This window comes from Oncorhynchus clarkii, chromosome 9 (assembly GCF_045791955.1).
Source record: "Oncorhynchus clarkii lewisi isolate Uvic-CL-2024 chromosome 9, UVic_Ocla_1.0, whole genome shotgun sequence".
In the NCBI taxonomy this organism is placed as follows: Eukaryota; Metazoa; Chordata; class Actinopteri; order Salmoniformes; family Salmonidae; genus Oncorhynchus; species Oncorhynchus clarkii.
Window position 1 is genome coordinate 67,224,374 of NC_092155.1, and position 26,444 is coordinate 67,250,817.

The following is a 26,444-nucleotide window of genomic DNA, read 5'->3' on the forward strand; positions in this document are numbered from 1 at the left end:
TTCGCTCTTCCAACTTGATTGATGAAATAAGGTCACTGATTAGTAAGTAACTCCTCACCTGGTTGTCATTTGGAAAGTATTCAGACCACTACACTACTTGACACAATCCTGTCTTGGAGCTCTACAGACAATTCCTTTGACCTCATGGCTTAGTGCATGATAGAGCAATAAACGTCAACTGTGGGACCTGATATAGACAGGTGTGTGCCTTTCCAGATCATGTCTAATCAATTGAATTTACCACAGATGGACTCCAATCCGGTTGTAGAAACATAAAGGATAATCAATGGAAACAGGGTGCACCTGAGCTCTATTTTTAGTCGCATAGCAAAGTGTCTGAATACTTATGTAAATACATTTTTCTTCTAAACTGTATTCACTTTGTCATTATGGGGTATTGTGTGTAGATAAGGAAAACATGTTAATGAATCCATTTTAGAATAAGGCTGTAATGTAACAATGTTGAAAAGTGAAGCGGTCTGAATACTTTCCGAATGCACTGTAGGTCTTAATTGAAAGGAAAACCAGCTAGGCCCTTCATGGAGTGACACTGACACCCCTGAATTAATATCTGAACTATGGAAAAGAGCATTTTGACATTTCAAACTAAGGCTGAACATTTTATATGAGTTGAACAACAATCTGGAATGAGGACGGCCTCAAAATAAATATGATGGATAGTGTATCAAACATTGAATTCTGGTTTCCTAAAACTGATACTAATCTAAGAAGAGTAGTCCTGTTTGTCAAACATTTGCAGACAATGGCTGAATGTTTCCAGATAGCAATGTAGTGTGTAGCACTCTTTAAATCCCCTCTTGATGAAATCTAAGGCATTTCTGTGATTCTTACTTCCTACCACAAATGAATTAATGATTCATAGAGATTATTACTAGTGTCAACAAATCAATGGAAAGGAACAAGATAAAACAAATGACAGATTTATTCTACAGCATTGATCACTTAGAAGAAATGTTCAAATGCCTACCGGAAGTCGTCTTTGGTAACAAACAAAATAAATCTACCAATATTTGGTTAACCAACAACAATAAGGACCCTATCTGGATGGACAAGGTAGTCTGTATCCCATTGTTAGATGGTGTGAGGCCTTTTGCAAGATAGCTGAGGGATTTGCTCCAATCTCATGAACCATTCCCTTTTATGCAGCCATCTCACTGTCATTAGATGAACAATGAGGCTGATAGTCGTACAACTAGAGGTTTTGGATTAAGTTCAACTCAAATGAAAGCCACTGATAGCAGAATGATACATTTGTGTTTCAAAAGTCACTATTGACAAACAGTCCATTGTTGTCACCTGAAATATAAGTATTGCATTATTGTAGACAATAAATTAATTGCATAGATCACTGGCCATTTTGAGAAATAACAGTCGGATTAGAGGTTTGACCTTGGATGGTGGCCTAGTTTCTGAACATAGGACAGAAGAGTGAAGATATGGACACAGTACCTGCTGTGACTGTGAGAGCCGCCTTGAGAACCATGGAAGTTGTGACCTCATAAAACATCTCAGAACCTTGCACATTAACATTGTGCAAGGTTGTACATTGCTCTAGGAGGTAATATAACTTTTCAGACACTGCATTCCCTAACCACTGACTGAATGATTACAATTTGGGACACATTTCAGAAATTATTTGTAAGAGGTATAACACAATTATCTTGGACTGATGAGCAGTAAGCACACCAGTGTGAAATTGCCAAAAACCTGTTGACACAGATGGATTGGAAATCTCAAACATTTAAAGCCTTTTCCATGTGATTGAAAATAAAACCAGAGATGGAGAAAAACAAACACACAGTTCTCACTAGCAGGAGTACTGCTATGACTGGAAGTGCCTTCTTCATATCAGGTTAGGAGAATTTACGAAGCAAGTTAGGATCATTATCGTGGCAGGTTAATGTTAGGAAAAGGGTTAGGGTTAGGGTTAATGTTAGGGTCAGGGTTAGGATAGGGTTAGGGTTAATGTTAGGGTTAATGTCAGGGTCAGGGTTAGGGTCAGGGTTAGCTAAAATGTTCTACGCTGCTACGACAATTCCGGACGTAGCTGTATTCCTTGCAGTCACAACCCAAAACACAAATGACAGTAATGGTAGACACTATTTCAAAAGAATAAGACAACAAATATGTATTTTTTACTTGAATCTACTGTCCAAAGAAACAAGTACCTACTCAATGCACACTACCAAAAATAACATTGATCAATCTTAAAAGTACTAAATTGAATTTTTTTTTTTTTTTAAATCAAGAAAACTTTTTTAAATAAACAAAATTTTCACTCATAATCAAAACAAAAACAGAGGAATCAACAGACAGAGAGAAAGCTGGAATCAAAAAGACACGGCAAAGTATCTCAGTACTGGCCATACTTTTTGGATCTCTAATTTACTTCTTTAAACTACTAGCTCAACACTCAATGATATGAACTCCTAAGAACAACTTTGGGTCTGTTTAAACGGTAGCAGCTTAACCCACTAAAACCAGATTGAAAGACTTATTTATGTTGTTGGGTAGCATTGGAGCAATACATTCACAAAATATAACCAACAACTAAATTACTCAGTCAAATTTTATTGTGCGTATATTTTTCATTTTCCCTGTATAATTTTATTATAATTAGCCAGAATCTGGAAATAATCATTTCAATATATTTGATTGTCTTAAGCGTTCTTTCTAAACATCTATTTAAATTGTGACAATTTTAACTAGGGACCCAAGTGCTAAAAACAGTAAGACCACTTCCAATAATGTTTCATTCTCCTGCAATACTTGTCCCTTTAGAGAGAAAACAGTTGATACCACCAAATGACACACATCTAAGTAACTTGAGCAGTTTGTTCAGCCTTCTCTCTTCAAACAATTACACAATTAAAACAAGCAGCGTGAAGTGAACAAAAACAACAATGGCATTGTGAAATTAAGAAACAAATCATTGATCATTTACTTTTTGAATCTGTGCAACAAAAACAAACGGATGAAAAGCTTAAAAATAACATGACCAAAAAAATGTCAAAGTAAAACTAAAGGACGACTCTAAAATGACACATGGTGGTGTAACTTATATTGCTGGTTTTCATTCTCCCCAGAATAGTGTGAAAAATCATTTGTTAATACGTGCACAGAAAATAATGTGTGTGTGTGGTGTGTTTTTCTCTTTCTTCAACAAAAGAGTCATGTTCTGTTATCAAAATAGATGTTCCACGTGTCCAACAGTTTACCATAACCTCTGATTTGAAAATATCCTTTTGTCTTTAGTGTGACAGTCTGGTCCGTATTCCTCCGCCTGTCTGGTGTGTACTGCCCAGAGTCACTATGAGCTGAGCTGTATGGGCGGCAGGTTGCCCAGGAGACAGACTCTAGTAAACCCACCAGTGTCTCCTCTTCACTTGCTGTGCTGGTAGGAGTAGTCTGGGTGTTCTGTGGGCGTCTCCAGGGCAACCTGTTGTAGGACGGCAAGTTCCTGTTAATATATTGAAGAGGTGAGGAGGATCAATTGGTCATTGAACCGTCAGTGAAGTGACTGTGTAGGAGGACGTTTCTTACCTCGACTGAAACGTTGCTTTGAGGCACTTGGGTGTACTGAGGGATGTAGGTCCCTTGCATTGATGTGTTTGCCGGCATGTACTAAAATAGAGAGGAGAAACATATTAGAAAGTAATCATTTTAGAATCTATTCATGTGTCTGAATAAAACTGTCTTTATGGGGGGATGGAAATTGGCATTAGGAATTACACTGCGAACACAATGTCTTTGTCCAATGTATGCATCTATGTGTCTATAGTTGTGTTCTGTGGGGACTGACCGTGCCACTGCTGCCCATAGAGAGGTGGCTGAGCTGCTGTGTGGGAGGCCCCATCATAGAGGTGGGCTGGATAGACATGGTGTGGTCCATGCCCTGTGTCAGGAGTTGGCCCTAAGGACACACACAGAGAGTTGTCATACACACAGTCAAACAGAAATGCATGTATGCACATACACACAGGTGTCTCAGCTCAAACATCACAGAGAGCATTTGTTTATCCTTAACAGGTGTGTCTCTCTCACACAGAGACGGATCACACTGATTCACTAATAGGCAGTAACAGACCCACAATAACAGTAGCGGTGGGTACAACTTACTGAGGTCTGCATGAGGTACGACTGATGATGCATCCAGGACTGTGGACTGTGGATCTGCAGCAGAGTGAAGACACAACATAAGATTGATTTTTGCAGATTTTCAAAATAAGAAATACATCCTCTTTACACAGTAATACAATAGACCATGTACTGACCAGGTAGGTATTTACAGGAGAAATACAATAGACCATGTACTGACCAGGTAGGTATTTACAGGATAAATACAATAGACCATGTACTGACCAGGTAGGTATTTACAGGAGAAATACAATAGACCATGTACTGACCAGGTAGGTATTTACAGGAGAAATACAATAGACCATGTACTGACCAGGTAGGTATTTACAGCAGAAATACAATAGACCATGTACTGACCAGGTAGGTATTTACAGGAGAAATACAATAGACCATGTACTGACCAGGTAGGTATTTACAGCAGAAATACAATAGACCATGTACTGACCAGGTAGGTATTTACAGCAGAAATACAATAGACCGTGTACTGACCAGGTAGGTATTTACAGGAGAAATACAATAGACCATGTACTGACCAGGTAGGTATTTACAGGAGAAATACAATAGACCATGTACTGACCAGGTAGGTATTTACAGGAGAAATACAATAGACCATGTACTGACCAGGTAGGTATTTACAGGAGAAATACAATAGACCGTGTACTGACCAGGTAGGTATTTACAGGAGAAATACAATAGACCGTGTACTGACCAGGTAGGTATTTACAGGAGAAATACAATAGACCGTGTACTGACCAGGTAGGTATTTACAGGAGAAATACAATAGACCATGTACTGACCAGGTAGGTATTTACAGGAGAAATACAATAGACCATGTACTGACCAGGTAGGTATTTACAGGAGAAATACAATAGACCGTGTACTGACCAGGTAGGTATTTACAGGAGAAATACAATAGACCGTGTACTGACCAGGTAGGTATTTACAGCAGAAATACAATAGACCATGTACTGACCAGGTAGGTATTTACAGCAGAAATACAATAGACCGTGTACTGACCAGGTAGATATTTACAGGAGAAATACAATAGACCATGTACTGACCAGGTAGGTATTTACAGGAGAAATACAATAGACCATGTACTGACCAGGTAGGTATTTACAGCAGAAATACAATAGACCATGTACTGACCAGGTAGGTATTTACAGCAGAAATACAATAGACCGTGTACTGACCAGGTAGGTATTTACAGGAGAAATACAATAGACCGTGTACTGACCAGGTAGGTATTTACAGGAGAAATACAATAGACCATGTACTGACCAGGTAGGTATTTACAGGAGAAATACAATAGACCATGTACTGACCAGGTAGGTATTTACAGGAGAAATACAATAGACCGTGTACTGACCAGGTAGGTATTTACAGGAGAAATACAATAGACCATGTACTGACCAGGTAGGTATTTACAGGAGAAATACAATAGACCGTGTACTGACCAGGTAGGTATTTACAGGAGAAATACAATAGACCGTGTACTGACCAGGTAGGTATTTACAGGAGAAATACAATAGACCGTGTACTGACCAGGTAGGTATTTACAGCAGAAATACAATAGACCGTGTACTGACCAGGTAGGTATTTACAGGAGAAATACAATAGACCGTGTACTGACCAGGTAGGTATTTACAGCAGAAATACAATAGACCATGTACTGACCAGGTAGGTATTTACAGGATAAATACAATAGACCATGTACTGACCAGGTAGGTATTTACAGGAGAAATACAATAGACCATGTACTGACCAGGTAGGTATTTACAGCAGAAATACAATAGACTGTGTACTGACCAGGTAGGTATTTACAGGAGAAATACAATAGACCGTGTACTGACCAGGTAGGTATTTACAGGAGAAATACAATAGACCGTGTACTGACCAGGTAGGTATTTACAGGAGAAATACAATAGACCATGTACTGACCAGGTAGGTATTTACAGGAGAAATACAATAGACCATGTACTGACCAGGTAGGTATTTACAGGAGAAATACAATAGACCATGTACTGACCAGGTAGGTATTTACAGCAGAAATACAATAGACCATGTACTGACCAGGTAGGTATTTACAGCAGAAATACAATAGACTCTGTCAGGGGCGTAGCCACACCCACCACTGGGGAGCCAAGCCCACCCAATCAGATTGACAAATAAAAAGCATAAAAATGCTCAGTGTTTTACCTAAACATGCAAACACCATCAGACCGATTCCTAGCAAGCACGGCACTGGGTTGGTCAGATATGATTAAATATAACAGAACAGTTGAACTGGAATGACATTCACTTTCACGGGATTGGTTGCCAAAAATAACTAACTGAAAGCCACACCCATAATAGCCACTAATATGACCACACTGAGACATATGTCACTGTGCTTCTATTGCTATCTGCACCATGCCACTGACTACTTCAGTTGTTAATTTAGCAAACAAGACAGTTCATGATCCAGTGCCTTTATCACAGTCAACACATCTATATTTAAGCTTTAATTAGCTTTACAAATGCTACATTTTCTCTCAGTCTCATGTAAAAATATGTAGAATAGCAGAAAATTAGGTTAAAACAACATTTTCTCTCAGTCTCATGTAAAAATATGTAGAATAGCAGAAAATTAGGTTAAAACAACATTTTCTCTCAGTCTCATGTAAAAATATGTAGAATAGCAGAAAATTAGGTTAAAACAACATTTTCTCTCAGTCTCATGTAAAAATATGTAGAATAGCAGAAAATTAGGTTAAAACAACATTTTCTCTCAGTCTCATGTAAAAATATGTAGAATAGCAGAAAATTAGGTTAAAACAACATTTTCTCTCAGTCTCATGTAAAAATATGTAGAATAGCAGAAAATTAGGTTAAAACAACATTTTCTCTCAGTCTCATGTAAAAATATGTAGAATAGCAGAAAATTAGGTTAAAACAACATTTTCTCTCAGTCTCATGTAAAAATATGTAGAACAGCAGAAAATTAGGTTAAAACAACATTTTCTCTCAGTCTCATGTAAAAATATGTAGAATAGCAGAAAATTAGGTTAAAACAACATTCTCTCTCAGTCTCATGTAAAAATATGTAGAATAGCATGATATTTGCTATAAAACAGCACATTTTTCTCTTTGACCCAGACCCATGGAAAAATGTGTAAGATTACATGAAGTTAGCTGCTTCCCTCCCCAAAACAGACGGTGTACTGAGCTTTTACGTATTTATAGGGGAAATACATACACATTTTATTCATTTAGTAGACACTCTTATCTAGAGCAACTTACAGTAGTGAGTCCATACATTTTCATACTTTTTTGTACTGGTCGCCCGTGGGAATCAAACCCACAACCTTAGCATTGAAAGCACCATGCTCTACCAACTGAGACACATGGGACAACTGACAGTGTACTGACCTGGTAGATACAGTATTTACAGGAGAGATACAACAGACTGTCCTGACCTGGTAGGTATTAACAGGAGAGATACAACAGACTATCCTGACCTGGTAGGTATTAACAGGAGAGATACAACAGACTGTCCTGACCTGGTAGGTATTAACAGGAGAGTGCATGTAGGGGGGGAGGGAGGTCTGAGCGATCATTCTGTTAGGGGCCATACTGTAGGGAGCTGAGTAGAACCTGGAGACACACACAGACAGAGAGAAGAAACCCATCAGTATCCAACACATACTGCTTCCCCTGCAGTACATATGTCTAGGATTATCTCTCTGAGGTTTAGTGGAGTATCTGAACTCACCCATTCTGTAAGGCTGTGGTGGGGTCATAGGTCAGTGTCATTCCTCCCTGTGGTCAAACAGATACATGCAGTAAGCACACATACATTATTACATTATATATATTTTTTTCTTTAACCTTTATTTAAATAGGCAAGTTAGTTAAGAACAAATTCTTAATTACGATGATGGCCTACCCAGGCCAAACCCTCCCCTAACCCGGACGACGATGGGCCAATAGTGCGCCACCCTATGGGATCAAATCAGGGTGACACCTCTAGCACTGCAATGCAGTGCCTTAGACTGCTGTGCCACTTGGGAGCCCCCGCATTTGACTGAGAAATACCTAACCAGATAGAAGTTGGAACAGACAGACATTTTAGCTTTAACATTATTGTACTTGATAGAGTAGAAAATGACCTGAATAGCCTTGATAAAATGACCTGAATAGCCTTGATAAAATGACCTGAACAGCCTTGATAAAATTACCTGAACAGCCTTGATAAAATGACCTGAATAGCCTTGATAAAATGACCTGAATAGCCTTGCTAAAATGACCTGAACAGCCTTGATAAAATGACCTGAACAGCCTTGATAAAATGACCTGAACAGCCTTGATAAAATGACCTGAACAGCCTTGATAAAATGACCTGAACAGCCTTGATAAAATGACCTGAACAGCCTTGATAAAATGACCTGAACAGCCTTGATAAAAATGACCTGAACAGCCTTGATAAAATGACCTGAACAGCCTTGATAAAAATGACCTGAACAGCCTTGATAAAAAATGACCTGAACAGCCTTGATAAAATGACCTGAACAGCCTTGATAAAATGACCTGAACAGCCTTGATAAAAATGACCTGAACAGCCTTGATAAAAAATGACCTGAACAGCCTTGATAAAATGACCTGAACAGCCTTGATAAAAAATGACCTGAACAGCCTTGATAAAATGACCTGAACAGCCTTGATAAAATGACCTGAACAGCCTTGATAAAATGACCTGAACAGCCTTGATAAAATGGCCTGAACAGCCTTGATAAAATGACCTGAACAGCCTTGATAAAATGACCTGAATAGCCTTGATAAAATGAGAGGCTACGGGGACCATAGCAGACTGTTTACTGTCTCAATGAGAGGCTACGGGGACCATAGCAGACTGTTTACTGCCTTAATGAGAGGCTACGGGGACCATAGCAGACTGTTTACTGTCTCAATGAGAGGCTACGGGGACCATAGCAGACTGTTTACTGTCTCAATGAGAGGCTACGGGGACCATAGCAGACTGTTTACTGTCTCAATGAGAGGCTACGGGGACGATAGCAGACTGTTTACTGTCTCAATGAAAGGCTACGGGGACCATAGCAGACTGTTTACTGCCTCAATGAGAGGCTACGGGGACCATAGCAGACTGTTTACTGCCTCAATGAGAGGCTACGGGGACCATAGCAGACTGTTTACTGTCTCAATGAGAGGCTACGGGGACCATAGCAGACTGTTTACTGTCTCAATGAGAGGCTACGCGGACCATAGCAGACTGTTTACTGTCTCAATGAGAGGCTATGGGGACCATAGCAGACAGTAAACAGTCTCAATGAGAGACTACGGGGACCATAGCAGACTGTTTACTGTCTCAATGAGAGGCTACGGGGACCATAGCAGACTGTTTACTGTCTCAATGAGAGGCTACGGGGACCATAGCAGACTGTTTACTGCCTCAATGAGAGGCTACGGGGACCATAGCAGACTGTTTACTGCCTCAATGAGAGGCTACGGGGACCATAGCAGACTGTTTACTGTCTCAATGAGAGGCTACGGGGACCATAGCAGACTGTTTACTGTCTCAATGAGAGGCTACGGGGACCATAGCAGACTGTTTACTGTCTCAATGAGAGGCTACAGGGACCATAGCAGACTGTTTACTGTCTCAATGAGAGGCTACGCGGACCATAGCAGACTGTTTACTGTCTCAATGAGAGGCTACGCGGACCATAGCAGACTGTTTACTGTCTCAATGAGAGGCTACGGGGACCATAGCAGACTGTTTACTGTCTCAATGAGAGGCTACGGGGACCATAGCAGACTGTTTACTGTCTCAATGAGAGGCTACGGGGACCATAGCAGACTGTTTACTGTCTCAATGAGAGGCTACGGGGACGATAGCAGACTGTTTACTGTCTCAATGAGAGGCTACGGGGACCATAGCAGACTGTTTACTGTCTCAATGAGAGGCTACGCGGACCATAGCAGACTGTTTACTGTCTCAATGAGAGGCTACGGGGACCATAGCAGACTGTTTACTGTCTCAATGAGAGGCTACGGGGACCATAGCAGACTGTTTACTGTCTCAATGAGAGGCTACGCGGACCATAGCAGACTGTTTACTGTCTCAATGAGAGGCTATGGGGACCATAGCAGACAGTAAACAGTCTCAATGAGAGGCTACGGGGACCATAGCAGACTGTTTACTGTCTCAATGAGAGGCTACGGGGACCATAGCAGACTGTTTACTGTCTCAATGAGAGGCTACGCGGACCATAGCAGACTGTTTACTGTCTCAATGAGAGGCTACGGGGACGATAGCAGACTGTTTACTGTCTCAATGAGAGGCTACGGGGACGATAGCAGACTGTTTACTGTCTCAATGAGAGGCTACGGGGACCATAGCAGACTGTTTACTGTCTCAATGAGAGGCTACGGGGACCATAGCAGACTGTCTCAATGAGAGGCTACGGGGACCATAGCAGACTGTTTACTGTCTCAATGAGAGGCTACGGGGACCATAGCAGACTGTTTACTGTCTCAATGAGAGGCTACGGGGACCATAGCAGACTGTTTACTGTCTCAATGAGAACTCACCGTTTCTCCATCTCTTGTCCAGGGACGGCCGTGCTGCAGGTACTTTACCTGGCTCTGTCTCTTCTTCTGTCCTCCGTCTGCAAACTTACATAACAGGGGTTCCGAGGGCACTGTGTTGGGGAGGAGAGGGAGAGGGTTGAGTGACTGTGGAACACTGAAGGGGCTATTCTGTGTGTATATTGTTTATTAAAATAGGACAGTGAATCCAGATAGTGTGGAAGAGCCTTTCTGTTACTCCTGACCTGCTCCATACAGAAGTGTCTGATAAAAATAACACCTGTTCAGATAGAGATGTCTCACCTGGAACTCCAGGTGGAGTCTTGATATATTTGCCGTTGAAATGTTGAATGATAGTCTCACATTTCTCTGTTGACTCCATCCTGAAAAGAAAGTGTAATTTAAAGGAGGATGTGATGTACTATCGCCAATGACCAGCAGAGGGTCCAGCAGATAGTTGAGTTCACCTGGCAAGCCAGTCATGCCTTAACCTGACGAAGCAGGCGTAAAGAAACATCTGAGCGGGGTCTACAGAAACCGGAAGCATTAGGTTCTCAGGCTCCGCCTCTTCCTCTATGCTTTTGCCCTAAACCGGGTGCTTCCGGTTCAGTAGACCCCGCTGAGGGTGGCCACACGTTGACAAAGGCATATGAATCCATAACATTGCATTTGTCACTGTTTAAATATGGAGGTACGCATTACTCAGCACGAGAGAGTCTGTTTATGCTTCTCCTACATAGCTGTGAAATTGTTTACCTGGCAAAGCCCACTCCTCTGCTGGTGCCATTGGCGTCTCTGAGGATGCGTGTAGAGATGACCTGACTGAAGGGCTTCAGCATATTCTCCAGCTCCTGCTCATCCAAAGACACAGGCAGGTTGGAGATGTACAGGTTAGTGGGGTCCTGCTCCTGTTGCTGTGGGGAGAGGGAGAGAGAAAGGGAGGGGGGTACAGGGTTAAATCTGCTCGTCCATAGACACAGGCAGGTTGGAGATGTACAGGTTAGTGGGGTCCTGCTCCTGTTGCTGTGGGGAGAGGGAGAGAGAAAGGGAGGGGGGTACAGGGTTAAATCTGCTCGTCCATAGACACAGGCAGGTTGGAGATGTACAGGTTAGTGGGGTCCTGTTGCTGTGGGGGGGATGGAGAGAGAAAGGGAGGGGGAAACAGGGTTAAATCTGCTCGTCCATAAACACAGGCAGGTTGGAGATGTACAGGTTAGTGGGGTCCTGTTGCTGTGTGGGGATGGAGAGAGACAGGGTTAAATCTGCTCGTCCATAGACACAGGCAGGTTGGAGATGTACAGGTTAGTGGGGTCCTGCTCCTGTTGCTGTGGGGGGGGATGGAGAGAGAAAGGGAGGGGGGTACAGGGTTAAATCTGCTCGTCCATAGACACAGGCAGGTTGGAGATGTACAGGTTAGTGGGGTCCTGTTGCTGTGGGGGGATGGAGAGAGAAACAGGGTTAAATCTGCTCGTCCATAGACACAGGCAGGTTGGAGATGTACAGGTTAGTGGGGTCCTGCTCCTGTTGCTGTGGGGGGGATGGAGAGAGAAAGGGAGGGGGGAACAGGGTTAAATCTGCTCGTCCATAAACACAGGCAGGTTGGAGATGTACAGGTTAGTGGGGTCTTGCTCCTGTTGCTGTGGGGGGGATGGAGAGAGAAAGGGAGGGGGGAACAGGGTTAAATCTGCTCGTCCATAGACACAGGCAGGTTGGAGATGTTTATTTTTTTTTTTATTTTACCTTTATTTAACCAGGCAAGTCAGTTAAGAACAAATTCTTATTTTCAATGACGGCCTGGGAACAGTGGGTTAACTGCCTGTTCAGGGGCAGAACGACAGATTTGTACCTTGTCAGCTCGGGGGTTTGAACTCACAACCTTCCGGTTACTAGTCCAACGCTCTAACCACTAGGCTACCCTGCCGCCCCAACAGGACCCCATGTACTGGTTAGTGGGGTCCTGTTGCTGTGGGGGGGATGGAGAGAGAAAGGGAGGGGGAAACAGGGTTAAATCTGCTCGTCCATAGAGACAGACAGATTGGAGATGTACAGGTTAGTGCATGGGGTCTTGTTTCTGTTGCTGGATTACAGACAGAGAGATGAAAGAGAGTGAGAGGCCTTTAACAGCATACACACCTGAGGCAGGGCTAGGCTACAGCATTCAGTTGCCTTCCTATACTTGAGGAAATTATATAAGATATCTGGCAGAAACAATTGTGAGATATTATCTGTGTGGTTCCTACGTGGGTGATAAATGGGAGTTGAAGGAGGGAAACGGGACTATAGAAGCAGGGTAGAGGTAAAAGAGGGGGATGAAGTGGAGATCTAGAGAAAGACAGTCTGGCTGGACGTCATCTGACCTCACTGAAGAGAGGGTTCTCTCTCTCTCTCGGCCTCACTCCCTCTCTCTCGGCCTCACTCCCTCTCTCTCTACCCCTCGGCCTCTCTCTCTCTCTCTCTGCCCCCCCTATCCCTATCCTCAACACGTTATTAGACAGCCAGTCACTGAGGACAGAGAAAACAGGTCCATTGTGTTAGACTAGCTGTGTTAACAGGACAGTTAGGTAATATCATATCACAGTATAATTGCTATGCAATGGGCTCTGAGTCTCCACAGATATTCTCTACAATGATTGTGTGATCTTTGGACAGAGATCTTCAGATTTGGACAGAGATCTACAGACTTTTGGAAATCATTCTGATAAATTTCTATGGCTCCACACACCATCATATTCCCAATGGGGATCTGATCAGGGCATGACAAAATGTGTCAGTCACATGCATAATCCTGACCTTGAGTTCATATGCTCTTCTGGCTTGCATATATCAGTAAAATTATGGTTACTGGCCCAACGCTCTTCAGCTATGACAAATGCCATCTGAAACTCAGAGTCAAGAAGTCCTCGGAAAAATTGAGTTTTTCTTGAAATACCTGAATTATGCTTTTGATTAATTCAAGTGATTTTCCACTTCTACTCCATATTCTACCTGCCTGCCAAAACTACCTGAATTGGAATAACAGCAAAGTAAGATAGCCGTATGACAGCGTATCTGAATCTCAACCATAACGGTTTTGCATATTCATTAATGTGTCGATGTGAATAAAACACTATAAAATGCATTTCAGATTAATCTACATCATGAATTATGTATAGTTTAATCACTGTGACCTGTATTGAAGGTGATTCCTCTCTACGAGGAACACAGACGGACACACTCACACACACAACCCACGTGGAACGCACACACAACCCATGAGGAACACACACACAGCCCATGAGGAACACACACACACAGCCCACGAGGAACACACACACACACACACAGCCCACGAGGGACACACACACACAGCCCACGAGGAACACACACACACACACAGCCCACGAGGAACACACACACACACACACACAGCCCACGAGGAACACACACACACACACACAGCCCACGAGGAACACACACACACACACACACACAGCCCACGAGGAACACACACACAGCCCACGAGGAACACACACACAGCCCACAGGATCAGAACAAAGCAGAGGATAATTTCACCAGAAATGACTCACAAGGGCCTCCCCAGTGGCGCAGTGGTCTAAGGCACTGCATCACAGTGTTAGAGGCGTCACTACAGACCCAGGATTCGATCCCAGCCTGTGTCGCAGCCGGCCACGATTGAGAGAACCATGAGGCGGTGCACATTTGGCCCAGCATCGTCCGGGTTAGGGGAGGGTTTGCATGCACTCTGACACGGTCACCAGGTGTACGTTGTGTTTCCTCCAACAAATTGGTGCGGCTGGCTTCCGGGTTAAGCGAGTAGTGTGTCAAGCAGCAGGGCGGCTTGGCAGGGTCGTGTTTCAGAGGACGCACGGCTCTCGACCTTCGCCTCTCTCAAGTCCATACGGGAGTTGCAGCGATGGGACAAGACTAACTACCAATTGGATACCACGTAATTGGTGAGAAAAAGGGGTAAAAAGTACAAAAAAATAAATGACTCACTAGGTTGTAAACCTCGTTTGTAAATTCTCCCAATGAACAATGAGGTTGTAAATTCTCCCAATGAACAATGAGGTTGTAAACCTCCCAATGAACAATGAGGTTGTAAACCTCCCAATGAACAATGAGGTTGTAAACCTCCCAATGAACAATGAGGTTGTTAACCTCCCAATGAACAATGAGGTTGTAAACCTCCCAATGAACAATGAGGTTGTAAACCTCCCAATGAACAATGAGGTTGTAAACCTCCCAATGAACAATGAGGTTGTAAACCTCCCAATGAACAATGAGGTTGTAAACCTCCCAATGAACAATGAGGTTGTAAACCTCCCAATGAACAAAGAGGTTGTAAACCTCCCAATGAACAATGAGGTTGCAAACCTCCTAATGAATGCCAGGCAAACATACTGAAATAATACATGTGATTTATTCGGTATGCGAGAACTATGGTTGCAAAAAAGGAATGCCGGAACAAGGAGGACATCTGTATCCGCCAATCAGGATTTCAGTGAATGTATTGAAGTTCCCGCAATTTTGCAACGCTAGTGAGAACCCTTTTGTGAATGTCAGTGATCCAGCCCAAGCTTCTCTGTGGGGTTTGGCGTGTGACGGTGATGGGGATGGTTGGAACAGTATGTGTGTGGTTTTAAAGTGTGTGTCTGGTGTGTGTTGTTGATGATGTGGCACTGAGGCTGAGGTTGGAGCTGTGTGTGAGAGTTTATGGTTGCCAAATGTGTGGTTTGAGATTGTGCCGAGGGGCTGGCCGGTGGGCCGAGGCTCATGGCTGGGCCCTGGTGACTGGGCTGGGAAGGCTGGGGGAGAAAGCTGCTCAGACAGTGACGCAGCCTCCTGCCTCACCACCAAGGAGAACAGGCTAGCCCTTTGTACAGGGTGCTGAGGAAGCAGTAGCTGCCTGCCTGGGACACACTACCCGAGCCCCTCTCTAAGACACACACCACTCGGTGCACACACACATACATACAAAAGTCCTCACACACACACTCATAGGCAGGAGACGAGTTAGGGAGGAGGAGACGTCTTACCTTAGCCATCTGAGCCTGGACTCCACCAGCCTTCAGTGCTGTCACTGCTTTCTGTGCCGCTGACGGACTGTCAAAGTCTACAAAGCCATAGCCTGCAGACAAAGACAGACATACTTTGATTTGTGACACTGAGAAATGCACAATGTGGCAACAGTCTAGGGGCAGGAGTTTTGTGAAAATTCAGGCACTAATTAGACTGTAGCTAGTGCCTAGAGTTGTTCCTGGACAAGTGAAGGGTCACGATAATAAAAATCTCCTGGCCCTTTAAAGTACTATCTTATCTTAAGCCTGACACCAACTTCTGGAAGCACTACTGTGATGTACCCAGGTAATGTACAGTACGCTTTGAATGGAGGTCAAACCGCAGGCAGGTTTGGGATCATGTTGAAGAACAGAAAAACTCTACCGTGGTCAGATGTGGAGTTATGTAACCAATGCTCCCGCTGTCCAAAGTGGTGTTCTGGTTACATCATGACACACATGCTGAGAATAAACAGACAGGCGCTCTCTGGGATGTTCGAGCTTTGTGTGACATACAGCGACCCAGTGTGGGTGTTTGTCACAAAACACCTCTCCTCACCTTTGCATGTGTTAGTGGTCTTGTCCAGGATGGCTTTTGTGGACACAATTTTCCCATACCTGTAAAACACAAAGGTGGATGGATGGTCAGGGTTTCTAGGGACCAAACAAGGCTTCTACTCTACAGACAATTTTTTTTCATTACTATCATCATATCATGTTAGCAACGTTGACAGGATTGAAGTATTATAATGGCTTTGGGTTGTAATCTAGTTCAAAGTGATTATGGGATGTGAATTGAACAAATCGATCTGTGGAGATAAATGTTTTGAGAGGTGGAATGTGGTAGAGAGTAGAACCAGGGGACTAATTCTCTTAAGAAATCCCACATCCTACTGGAATGCGGTTTTAACCAATCAGCATTAGACCCACCCGTTGTATAGAATCCAACATCACTCCATCAATGTCTATGAGGTGCATCATAAACCTGTCATGTCAAGATGGAGAACACAGTGAATTGGAGTGTTGTTGTACTAAAAATGAACAGACATGCAGTCCTGTGATTCAGACAGAATCACAGGACTGTATGTCCTGAATGGAAATTGTAGATGAGCAATGACACACTGTTTAGTTGTGAATATAAATAAACTCATACAATTTCCCTCTGTTGCAGAGCAACCAGACATTGCTGTATAACTAACTCATCTTACTCATTGCAATTCCATGGTAATGGAAGTACGCTGCCACTCAGATTTTTCACTTTAAAAAGTATACCAAACAAAAAACATTGATTTCAAAATTTAACAAACTATAGAACTCTATGCACAAAGACTACTTTTAACAATAATCCACAGACATGTTTACTTAACCATCTACATTTCAGGAGGAACATATAGGGTCTGTACATTGCTGTCTAGTAACGTTGCAGACCTACAGTAGCTATACAGAGGAACATAGGGCATATAGCTATTGCTGTCTAGTAATGAATATTGTAGACCTAGCTTTTAAAAAATGCATGATTGATCATTAGTTTGTTGTAGTTGGATTGCTGTCTAGTAACTCTTGGTACTGTAGACCTAGCTATACCATCTCCCCTGTTTCTGAGCCAACACTGCAGCAGCTCCCTGCATCTCTCTAGACATGTGCATGTTCTCCTTGCCTTGCCTTGGCTGTGCTGTTCTGGTACATGGTATCTCTCTCCTTGCCTTGGCTGTGCTTTTCTGGTACCTCTCTCCTTGCCTTGGCTGTGCTGTTCTGAAACGCGATCATTCTCTCCTTTCCTTGGCTGTGCTGTTCTGAAACTTGATATCTCTCTCCTTGTCTTGGCTGTGTTGTTCTGAAACTTGATATCTCTCTCCTTGCCTTGGCTGTGCTGTTCTGAAACTTGATCCCTCTCCCCTTGCCTTGGCTGTGCTGTTCTGAAACTTGATATCTCTCTCATTGCCTTGGCTGTGCTGTTCTGGTACCTGATATCGCTCCTTGCCTTGGCTGTGTTGTTATGTGCTGTAGAAGTAACCCTGGCTGGCTGAGATCCACAACCACACTCTCTCTGGGCAACACAACAGCCAGAACAGAGCCTCGTCTCTGGGTCCTACTGCCCCTCTATCTACCTAGCATAGCTGTCCGAGTGCCACTGAAGGGTATAGCAACACATTAACTAAAGGAGTAAGGGCTACCCTTGCTCTCTCTCAGCACCGATTTTACTACAGTAAATGAACATCATACCTGTTAAGAAGGAGACAGGTTTTTTGAAAATCCACATAGCTGATGATGTTATTGTAGGATTGATATAGTGAATCTATGAAGAATAGAACAAGTGGTAGTAGTGTGATAGTCCCTAAGAGCATTTGAGAGAGTGTGATAACCCAGGTGTTGATATCCTTGTGAAACAAACCTCTCATTGTTTCTCAACGTGCACTGTGCTAACAGAGCCAGGCAGAACAGGAAGTAGAGCCCCCCTTGTCTTTTTATGTAGACTTTCCTCCAACTGTATACAGGCATTTGGTATTATATATATATATATATATATACACACACACACACACACACACACACACACACACACACACACATATATATTTTAAATATGTTACTAAAATATCCTATTCTCCATATACTACAATGGTGGTTTGATTGAATGAACCCAGTGTCTACAATTCCAAACAACTCTAGAGAATTGGCTAAAGAACATTCTCCACCATACTGTATTGTGTTTTATAGCACATTTGACCTCCAATGTAACATTACTATTTGACATTACATTTCCTGATCTATGCAGGATGCCATCAGTAACATTATTCTTTGGCATAACATATCCATTATTTTCTAGTGACATGAACAATACGTTCATTAGTTCTTTATGGATAAACATACCTTTTTAATTCCAGCCCCTGTTCATGCAGGAAGCCTTTTGCCTCTTGGTAGTCTGTCATTGTAAATAAGAATTTGTTTGTAATTGACTTGCCTATTTAAATAAAGGTCAATTAAGAACATTTTAAAAACAATTGATAGTATTGCTCTGTGTGCACATGAAAAAAACCCGTAGAAAACTGCATGGGGGCAAGTTAAAGGCTGGTCATGGCTCACATCAATGCCAATACCCCAGAAACCCTAGACCCACTCCAATTTGCATACCGCACCAACAGATCCACAGATGATGCAATCTCTATTGCACTCCACACTACCCTTTCACACCTGGACAAAAGGAACACCTATGTGTGTCACATCCTGACCATAGAGAGCCCTTGTTTCTCTATGGTGTAGTAGGTCAGGGCGTGACTAGGGGTATTCTAGTTTATAATATTTCTATTTTGTGTTCTAGTTTATATTGTCTATGTTGGTGTTTTGTATGATTCCCAATTAGAGGCAGCTGGTAATCGTTGTGTCTAATTGGGGATCCTATTTAAGTAGCTATTTTTCCCACCTGTGTTTGTGCGATATTATTTCGCGTTTGTGCACCACGTAGTCACGTTCCGTTGTTCGTTTATTCGATTTATTGTTTTGGCTTATGTTTCACTTTGGAATGAATATGTGGAACTCAATCTCCGCTGCGCCTTGGTCCCGTTCTTATGACAACATGAGACTCCTGTTCCTGTTTATAAGCTAGGACAGAGTACAGTGTCCAGCGCCAATGGTCAGCTGGAGCCGGGCCAGAGCCAGTCAGCCACCAAAAGAAGCGCTCTGCAGGAGGCAAAACCCCCAGAGCTGGGTTCAAACAGTATTTTAAATACTTTTTCTGTGCTTAATTAGGCTGGCCTGCTGCAATGGAACCAATGGAAGTCTCATAAGTGCATATCTGGCACAGAATTGGTATGTGCAATCACGCATTCAAATTATTTGGATGAAAATAAATACTGTTTGAACCCAGCTCTCTGAGTTCTGCCCTAGCCCCCGCAGAGCGCTTCTTTTGGTGGCTGACTGGCTCTGGCCTGGCTCCAGCTGACCATGGGCGCTGTGCTACACTGGACACTGTACTCTGCTCTCTCACACATGGCTGAGTCTCCTGCCCCTCCAACCTCCCTCTCTCCACATTATATAGCTACGGAGTCAGACCTCCCAGCTGAATGCAATAGTAGACAGACATCTCTCCATTGCGCAAGTAAGGATTACCCCATCAGAGCTCAGAGCGCTTTACCTCGCATGGAGAAACTGGCAGTTAGTGAGTTATGTCAGCTACACATTGGGGGAGAGGGCTGTGCTTTCTCCTGATAAGCTGTGAGCCCTGTTTCCTGTGGTTTTCACTTCATCATTCATTTCATGACTTTTATTCAGGGTCTTCCCTGTATCACCAAGCTCTCTATAGTAACATTTACACAGTAGACCTTACTGCGCTCTATAGAACATACTGTATGTACAGTAGACCTTACTGCTCTCTATATTAACATATATACAGTAGACCTTACTGCTCTCTATATTAACATATATACAGTAGACCTTACTGCGCTCTATAGAACATACTGTATGTACAGTAGACCTTACTGCTCTCTATATTAACATATATACAGTAGACCTTACTGCTCTCTATATTAACATATATACAGTAGACCTTACTGCTCTCTATATTAACATATATACAGTAGACCTTACTGCTCTCTATATTAACATATATACAGTAGACCTTACTGCTCTCTATAGAACATACTGTATATACAGTAGACCTTACTGCTCTCTATATTAACATATATACAGTAGACCTTACTGCTCTCTATAGAACATACTGTATATACAGTAGACCTTACGGCTCTATATTAACATACACTGCTCAAAAAAATAAAGGGAACACTTAAACAACACAATGTAACTCCAAGTCAATCACACTTCTGTGAAATCAAACTGTCCACTTAGGAAGCAACACTGATTGACAATAAATTTCACATGCTGTTGTGCAAATGGAATAGACAACAGGTGTAAATGATAGGCAATTAGCAAGACACCCCCAATAAAGGAGTGGTTCTGCAGGTGTTGACCACAGACCACTTCTCAGGTCCTATGCTTCCTGGCTGATGTTTTGGTCACTTTTGAATGCTGGCGGTGCTTTCACTCTAGTGGTAGCATGAGACTACAACCCACACAAGTGGCTCAGGTAGTGCAGCTCATCCAGGGTGGAACAACAATGCGAGCTGTGGCAAGAAGGTTTGCTGTGTCTGTCAGCGTAGTGTCTAGAGCATGGAGGCGCTACCAGGAGACAGGCCAGTACATCAGGAGATGTGGAGGAGGCCGTAGGAGGGCAACAACCCAGCAGCAGGACCGCTACCTCTGCCTTTGTGCAAGGAGGAGCAGGAGGAGCACTGCCAGAGCCCTGCAAAATGACCTCCAGCAGGCCACAAATGTGCATGTGTCTGCTCAAATGGTCAGAAACAGACTTCATGAGGGTGGTATGAGGGCCCGACGTCCACAGGTGGGGTTTGTGCTTACAGCCCAACACCGTGCAGGACGTTTGGCATTTGCCAGAGAACACCAAGATTGGCAAATTCGCCTCTGGCGCCCTGTGCTCTTCACAGATGAAAGCAGGTTCACACTGAGCACGTGGGTTCCTCCTAATGTAAGACCTCATGTGGCTGGAGTGTGTCAGCTGTTCCTGCAAGAGCAAGGCATTGATGCTATGGACTGGCCTGCCCGTTCCCCAGACCTGAATCCAATTGAGCACATCTGGGACATCATGTCTCGCTCCATCCACCAACGCCACGTTGCACCACAGACTGTCCAGGAGTTGGCGGATGCTTTAGTCCAGGTCTGGGAGGAGATCCCTCAGGAGACCATCCGCCACCTCATCAGGAGCATGCCCAGGCGTTGTAGGGAGGTCATACAGGCACGTGGAGGCCACACACACTACTGAGCCTCATTTTGACTTGTTTTAAGGACATTACATCAAAGTTGGATCAGCCTGTAGTGTGGTTTTCCACTTTAATTTTGAGTGTGACTCCAAATCCAGACCTCCATGGGTTGATAAATTTGATTTCCATTGATAACTGTTGTGTGATTTTGTTGTCAGCACATTCAACTATGTAAAGAAAAAAGTATTTTATAAGAATATTTCATTCATTCAGATCTAGGATGTGTTATTTTAGTGTCCCCTTAATTTTTTGGAGTAGTGTATATACAGTAGACCTTACTGCTCTCTAAAGACCATATACACAGTAGACCTTACTGCTCTCTATAGTAACATACAGTACCAGTCAAAAGTTTTAGAACACCAACTCATTCAAGGGTTTTTCTTTATTTTGACTATTTTCTACATTGTAGAATAATAGTGAAGAAATCGAAACTATGAAATAACACATATGGAATCATGTACTAACCAAAATGGTGTTAAACAAATCAAAATATATTTTATATTTTACATTCTTCAAATAGCCACCCTTTGCCTTGATGACAGCTGTGCACACTCTTGGTATTCTCTCAACCAGCTTCATGAGGTAGTCACCTGGAATAAATTTCAATTAACAGGTGAGCCTTGTTATAGGTTAATTTGTGGAATTTCTTTCCTTCTGAATGCAATTGAGTCAATCAGTTGTGTTGTGACAAGGTAGAGGTGGTATACAGAAGATGGTCTTTTACCAAATAGGGCTAAGTCCATATTATGGCAAGAACAACTCAAATAAGCAAAGACAAACAACAGTCCATCATTACTTTAAGACATGAAGGTCAGTCAATATTATTTGACCAAGAAGGAGAGTGATGGAGTGCTGCATCAGATGACCTGGCCTCCACAATCACCCGACCTCAACCCAATTGAAATGGTTTGGGATGAGTTGGACAGCAGAGTGAAGGAAAAGCATCCAACAAGTGCTCATCATATGTGGGAACTCCTTCAAGACTGTTGGAAAAGCATTTCAGGTTAACTTGGTTGAGAGAATGTCAAGAGTGTTCAAAACTGTAATCAGGGCAAAAGGTGGCTACTTTGAAGAATCTCAAATATAAAATATATTTAGATTTGTTGAACACTTTTTTGGTTACTGCATGATTCCATATTTGTTATTTCATAGTTTTTATGTATTGACTATTATTCTAAAAAAACAGCCCCAGACCATTATTCCTCCTCCACCAAACTTTACACTTTGGCACTATGCATTTGGGCAGTTAGCGTTCTCCTGGTATCCACCAAACCCATATTCGTCCGTCGGACTGCCTAATAAAGTGTGATTCATCATTCCAGATGGTCCAATGGCGGCGAGCTTTACACGACTCCCGCCGACGCTTGGCATTGCATAGTGATCTTAGGCTTGTGTGTGGCTGCTCAGCCATGGAAACCCATTTCATGAAGCTCCTGACAAACAGTTATTGTGCTGACGTTGCTTCCAGAGGCCGCTTGGAACTTGGTAGTGAGTGTTGCAACCGAGGACAAATTATTTTTACGCACTACGTACTTCAGCACTCGGCGGTCCCATTCTGTGAGATTGTGTGCGCTACCACTTCGCGGCTGAACCGTTGTTGCTCCTAGACATTTCCACTTCACAATAACAGCACTTAGAGTTGACCAGAGCAGCTCTAGCAGGGCCAAAATTTGACAAACTGACTTGTTGGAAAGGTGGCATCCTATGACGGTGCCAAGTTGAAAGTCATACTTACCTGTATTAATGGCACCTGTTTGAACTTGTTATCAGTATAAAAGACACCTGTCCACAACCTCAAACAGTCACACTCCAAACTCCACTATGACCAAGACCAAAGAGCTGTCAAAGGACACCAGAAACAAAATTGTAGACCTGCACCAGGCTGGGAAGACTGAATCTGCAATAAGTAAGCAGCTTGGTTTGAAGATATCAACTGTGGGAGCAATTATTAGGAAATGGAAGACACACAAGACCACTGATAATCTCCCTCGATCTGGGGCTCCACGCAAGATCTCACCCCGTGGGGTCAAAATGATCACAAGAACGGTGAGCAAAAATCCCAGAACCACACGGGGGGACCTAGTGAATAACCTGTAGAGAGCTGGGACCAAAGTATTAAAGCCTACCATCAGTAACACACTACGCTGCCAGGGACTCAAATCTTGCAGTGCCAGACCTGTCCCCCTGCTTAAGCCAGTACATGTCCAGGCCCGTCTGAAGTTTGCTAGAGAGCATTTGGATGATCCAGAAGAAGATTGGGAGAATGTCATATGGTCAGATGAAACCAAAATAGAACTTTTTGGTAAAAACTCAACTCGTCGTGTTTGGAGGACAAAGAATCCTGAGTTGCATCCAAAGAACACCATACCTACTGTGAAGCATGGGGGTGGAAACATCATGCTTTGGGGCTGTTTTTCTGCAAAGGGACCAGGACGACTGATCCGTGTAAAGGAAAGAATGAATGGGGCCATGTATCGTGAGATTTTGAGTGAAATCCTCCTTCCATCAGCAAAGGCATTGACGATGAAACGTGGCTGAGTCTTTCAGCATGACAATGATCCCAAACACACCCCCCGGGCAACAAAGGAGTGGCTTCATAAGAAGCATTTCAAGGTCCTGGAGTGGCCTAGCCAGTCTCCAGATCTCAACCCCATAGATAATCTTTGGAGGGAGTTGAAAGTCCGTGTTGCCCAGCAACAGCCCCAAAACATCACTACTCTAGAGGAGATCTGCATGGAGGAATGGGCCAAAATACCAGCAACAGTGTGTGAAAACTTTGTGAAGACTTACAGAAAACGTTTGACCTCTGTCATTGCCAACAAAGGGTATATAACAAAGTATTGAGATACACTTTTGTTATTGACCAAATACTTATTTTCCACCATCATTTGCAAATAAATTCCTTAAAAAAATCCTACAATGTGATTTTCAGGAATTTTTTTTCTCATTTTGTCTGTCATAATTGAAGTGTACCTATGATGAAAATTACAGGCCTCTCTCATATTTTTAAGTGGGAGAACTTGCACAATTGGTGACTGACTAAATACTTTTGTGCCCCACTGTATAGTAGACTTTGCTTATCAACATGCATTCCTGTTTTATTGCCTTTTTTAAACATAGCATATTTTCATCTCAGTAATGGTACACAAAACTGTACACTTTTTAAAGCTCTCCCCTACTCAAAAACAAATTTCATGCAGTGATTTGATCTACTCTGCAAAAACCACAGTAGAAACCTAACTACCCACATACCACCAGTCTGATACAGAAAACCTTAGCTCCCTATATTCCTCTGTCTGATTATCCCGCCCTCTCTCCCTCCACCCCCACCTCCCTCCCTCTTCATGCCATTGGTCTTGTTTGTCTTTCCTTTTCCCCTGGGCTCGGGGTTTCCTGTAGGGTTGGGCAGCTTCATGTGAGCCATATCTTCCAGACAGCTGTAAAATAGCAGGCCTCACTCCCTTTCCTTCTCTCCTGCCCCACTCTCTCTCTGAATTATTCCCTCCCTCTCTCTACTTCCCAACCTTTATCGCTCTCTCTCCCCACCCTTTCTTGTTCTCCTTCATTCACTCTCACCTCCCCCTCTCTCTCGCTTCCCTGTGCCCTCCCCGCTCTCTCACCTCCCCTCTGTCACTCTCTCGCACCTCCCCCCTCTCTCTCTCGCCTCCCTCTCTTGCTTCCCCCCTCCCTCTCGCTCACCTCCCCCACTCTCACCTCCCCTCTGTCTGTCTCTCGCGCTCTCCTTCCCACCCTTTCTCGCTCTTCTTCATTCTCTCTCGCCTCCCCCCCTCTCTCTCGCCTCCCCATCTCATATATATATAAAAAATCTCACTTTCCATTCATTCTCCCCTCCACCCTCTTTTCTTCCCTCTCTCTCTCCTTCCTTCCATCTCTCTCCTCTCAATGTCTTTCTCTCTCTCTTTCCACCATTTTGTTTCTCACCAGGCTCCAGTTTTCAGAAGCCAGCTCATTCATCTTCACCCAACGGTCTCTTTCCTCTGTTTCCCTGAATATCTAACAAACACAGACCAAGTGACTCTGGCATTCTGTTCTTGTTATCACTGTTGTGTGTATAATGCATATTGATATATCAAGGTAAAGCACATGTTTGACTGCAGTCATGTGGGTTTTATTATTCAGAGATACCAACCAGTCCATGGTGATGGCAGGACCATCATACAGAGAGGAAGCACCAGGGAGAATAGCTAGCAGATGTCTGTGTCCAGTTGCAGGTGGTTCCTTTTAATTTAGAAAATGCTCAGTTAAAAAAAAAAAAAAATGTTTTGCTCCATGAAGGAATCCAAAGATGTGTACGTCACTATCTTGTCTATTTCATCATGGCGGCACACACATCATTGGATTCCTTCATGGAGCAAAACATGTATTTATTTTAATAACGGAGCATTTTCCAAATTCAAACGAACCTCCTGCAGCTGGTCACGGACATTTTAGAAGATACAATCTTAATTCTCGATTCGGCCAAACATGTATCACCAAATTAATTAATTGTCTGGGCTACACCAAACAGTACCTATCCTGTAACAGTTAGACCTGCAGCACATTAGCCCATTACAATATACTAACTACAGGGAGAGAGACAAAACATGCTTAGTAAGCTCGCTGTTGGAAAGTCTCCCCTCAATTCAAGCCATTCAGGGATGCTAACTACCTTTAGTATGGTTGGTATGGTTTTGGAAACATAAGGAACGTATCTTTCATATCAGTGAGAAATGATTTCCAAAAAACAAAACACCTGTGTGTAAACAGAAGACAGATGCAGGCCACAAACATGTTGTCACTGAAAAATACT

At 43.1% G+C, this 26,444-nt stretch overlaps 1 protein-coding gene across 2 annotated transcripts in view; it reads right to left on the reverse strand.

Annotated features, from left to right (window-relative positions):
- Window positions 1-2,009: 2,009 nt before the first annotated feature.
- LOC139416820 (RNA-binding motif, single-stranded-interacting protein 2-like) overlaps window positions 2,010-26,444 on the reverse strand; it is a 35,950-nt gene continuing 11,515 nt past the window's right edge. The window contains exons 3-13 of one of the 2 annotated variants that reach the window (XM_071165905.1): window positions 16,363-16,421; window positions 15,783-15,874; window positions 11,503-11,660; window positions 11,050-11,129; window positions 10,750-10,859; window positions 7,913-7,959; window positions 7,701-7,794; window positions 4,141-4,194; window positions 3,824-3,934; window positions 3,565-3,645; window positions 2,010-3,460 (exon numbers count right to left, since the gene is read on the reverse strand). In XM_071165905.1, the coding sequence (XP_071022006.1) occupies window positions 3,404-3,460; window positions 3,565-3,645; window positions 3,824-3,934; window positions 4,141-4,194; window positions 7,701-7,794; window positions 7,913-7,959; window positions 10,750-10,859; window positions 11,050-11,129; window positions 11,503-11,660; window positions 15,783-15,874; window positions 16,363-16,421 (943 nt within the window). In that variant the 3' untranslated portion in view covers window positions 2,010-3,403. Of the gene's footprint in view, window positions 3,482-3,564; window positions 3,646-3,823; window positions 3,935-4,140; window positions 4,195-7,700; window positions 7,795-7,912; window positions 7,960-10,749; window positions 10,860-11,049; window positions 11,130-11,502; window positions 11,661-15,782; window positions 15,875-16,362; window positions 16,422-26,444 lie in introns of both variants that reach the window. The other variant, XM_071165904.1, reaches the window with a different exon arrangement.